This window comes from Sander lucioperca, chromosome 24 (assembly GCF_008315115.2).
Source record: "Sander lucioperca isolate FBNREF2018 chromosome 24, SLUC_FBN_1.2, whole genome shotgun sequence".
Taxonomy (NCBI): domain Eukaryota; kingdom Metazoa; phylum Chordata; class Actinopteri; order Perciformes; family Percidae; genus Sander; species Sander lucioperca.
The window spans coordinates 9,065,163-9,067,662 of record NC_050196.1 but is presented as its reverse complement, the minus strand read 5'-3'; the positions used below and the strand labels follow the sequence as shown (position 1 = coordinate 9,067,662).

The 2,500-nt window shown below is 39.4% G+C and overlaps 1 protein-coding gene across 1 annotated transcript in view; it reads left to right on the top strand.

Moving 5' to 3' along the window:
- Window positions 1–2,500, top strand: part of cab39l (calcium binding protein 39-like) — a 13,943-nt gene that overhangs the window by 10,457 nt on the left and 986 nt on the right. The window contains exons 7-9 of the mRNA XM_031291532.2: window positions 610–675; window positions 809–952; window positions 1,111–2,500. The exon at window positions 1,111–2,500 is cut by the window's right edge and continues 986 nt beyond it. Of these exons, the coding sequence (XP_031147392.1) occupies window positions 610–675; window positions 809–952; window positions 1,111–1,290 (390 nt within the window). The 3' untranslated portion in view covers window positions 1,291–2,500. The remainder of the gene's footprint in view (window positions 1–609; window positions 676–808; window positions 953–1,110) is intronic.

The following is a 2,500-nucleotide window of genomic DNA, read 5'->3' as shown; positions in this document are numbered from 1 at the left end:
GTTTTGACTAATGCACTTAAAGTTCCAGGAAAGCTGGATCAGTGGAAAGCCCTCTTAGTGTCACAACTTGTCTTGATACAAAGCTCTGCTCTATGCTGTTAGTCAGAGGGGCCCCTTTCATAGGTAGGGCCCCCAGGGGTCTCAGGCCGAAGAAACCCAACACAAAAATGCCTTTTTACTTGGACGTTGTATGTTGACAGGTGTCGCTGTGACAAGGCTGAGCCAGAATACAGCACTTTGATTAGATTTTGGTGGCCTGCCCAGGTACATTTACAGCAGCGCAAGTTGGTTTTGACTGATTTTAGTATCGGTGATATACTAAAAACAAAAAACCTAGTGTGGCAACAGTATTAATCATTGTTCAGTCATCGCCAAATGTTTAGTGTTATCGTCGATTGAGGAATACTGTCCATTTCATTTGCTAAGAGTAAGGGACATAAAACACGACATGTAGTGAGAGGCATTCTAATGTGACAAAGATCCAAAGGTTGCACTGGTATGAAACCTGGAAACAGGCAACTACAATGTTGAACTACAAGCCAAAAGTCTCAAATCCGATCTCAGACTGTTAATAATGTATAATAAGATGTGTTTCTTATGTAATGGCAGGTGTTTGCAGACTACGAGAAGCTGCTGCACTCTGAGAACTACGTCACCAAGAGGCAGTCCCTAAAGGTTTGACTCTGACTCGTGTATTCATTTGTAGAGCAATATATACAATGTATATCATTGGAGCAGTTCAATTCTTAAGAAACAATAACCTCTCTAATAGATCATTTCTACGTCACATTGTTTTTCTCTCTTCCAGCTCTTGGGCGAGCTGTTATTGGACAGACATAACTTCACGGTGATGACGCGCTACATCAGCAAGCCTGAGAATCTCAAGCTGATGATGAATCTGCTACGAGACAAGAGCCCCAACATCCAGTTTGAGGCCTTCCATGTCTTCAAGGTAAAAACGCCACGCTCATGCATGTAAACACAGCAAATATTGATCCATTCCATTAGAAATAAGTCTACCGAACCCCAAACACTGTGTGTACAGAAGGTAAATTCTCTCTGTAAGCATGCGTTGTATGTAAAAATGTTCTCTGCTGCACCTGTCCTCAGGTTTTTGTAGCGAACCCCAACAAGACGCAGCCCATCATCGACATCCTGCTCAAGAACCAGACCAAACTAATCGAGTTCTTGAGCAACTTCCAGAAGGATCGCACAGATGACGAGCAGTTCAACGACGAAAAGACGTACCTAATCAAACAGATCAGAGATCTGAAGAAACCGCCGTCCTAGAGAAGCATCCCTCCTCTGTCCTTTACCCCAACTTTGTATCAATAGGAAGACATACAGTAGAACAAAAACCCACATTAACAATAACGGTTATTCTATTTAAATCTTCAAGACGTTATTTGTCTTTTTTCTCTTTGTTGGTTCATTTGAAACTTGTTTTTCTTTCATCTGTAGCATGTAGTGCCACAACTCATGGTGTTGGAGGCAGCAGATTTGCTGTTGGGAGAACCAGCAAACGGTTCAAAAGCTTCAGACAAAATGCTCGGACAAAACAGACATGACAATTTTTTTTTAATGCTATTACAGTCAACTACTGTTATTCTCTGCACTCAAGTTGATTTTTTTTTATCTAAATGAAGTAGCTGCAAAACAAAATGTATAATCACGAATTAATGCTTTTGTTTTTTAACAGGGTCAATGTGTCTGGTCGTCATCGCTGAAAGCTTTGTTAGCCAAATGGCAACAGTAATTCTCAGTTGCCTTCTGCTTGCCAAACGTCTCTTTCCTATTGTAACTGCCAAAGCCAACGATGGATCATGTGTTGTCCCTCTAAAACTAAAAAGCATCATCAGACTTAAATACTAACGGATTTTTAGCATTGCCAAGTCAACAAGGAAAAAAGGCTGAAGCAGTTCTCTGAAATTGAGAACACACTACAGGATATATAAAGGCTGATTTGTCTACGATAATAACATTCAAAGATCCCAAAGATTTGGCACTTTAGTAAGTCTAAGAGAGAATAGAGGTGTTTTAGTCACTGTTGACCAAAAATCGCCAACAGAAAATAACAATTGTAGGAATATTTGAATTCTTTAAAATGAAGGGCCTTCTTAATTGAACATTGAGCTGCTATCGGTACGGTAAGCTTCAAACATTTTGATCAGTGGTTCTCTTTGCCGGTGGCTGATAGCACTTTCTGTATGATAATATGATTTTTTTGTGTGTGATACTTAAGCTGATCACTGTTTTCACAATTGCTTGAGGATCATTTTTCATATATATATATATATATATATATATATATATATATATATATGTTTCATTTCTTGTCATGTACAGTTTAGGGTTTGTACACCTGAAGTGAGTGCCATTGTGAGTGAAAACATTGAACATTAACAGGAGGCACTTTGCTGTGTGGAGGAGAGCAGCTGTAAAGATGGCTGTTTGGGTTTCACTCCTTTTCTTTCTGTGTTGTATGTAACAAGTGTTTTGC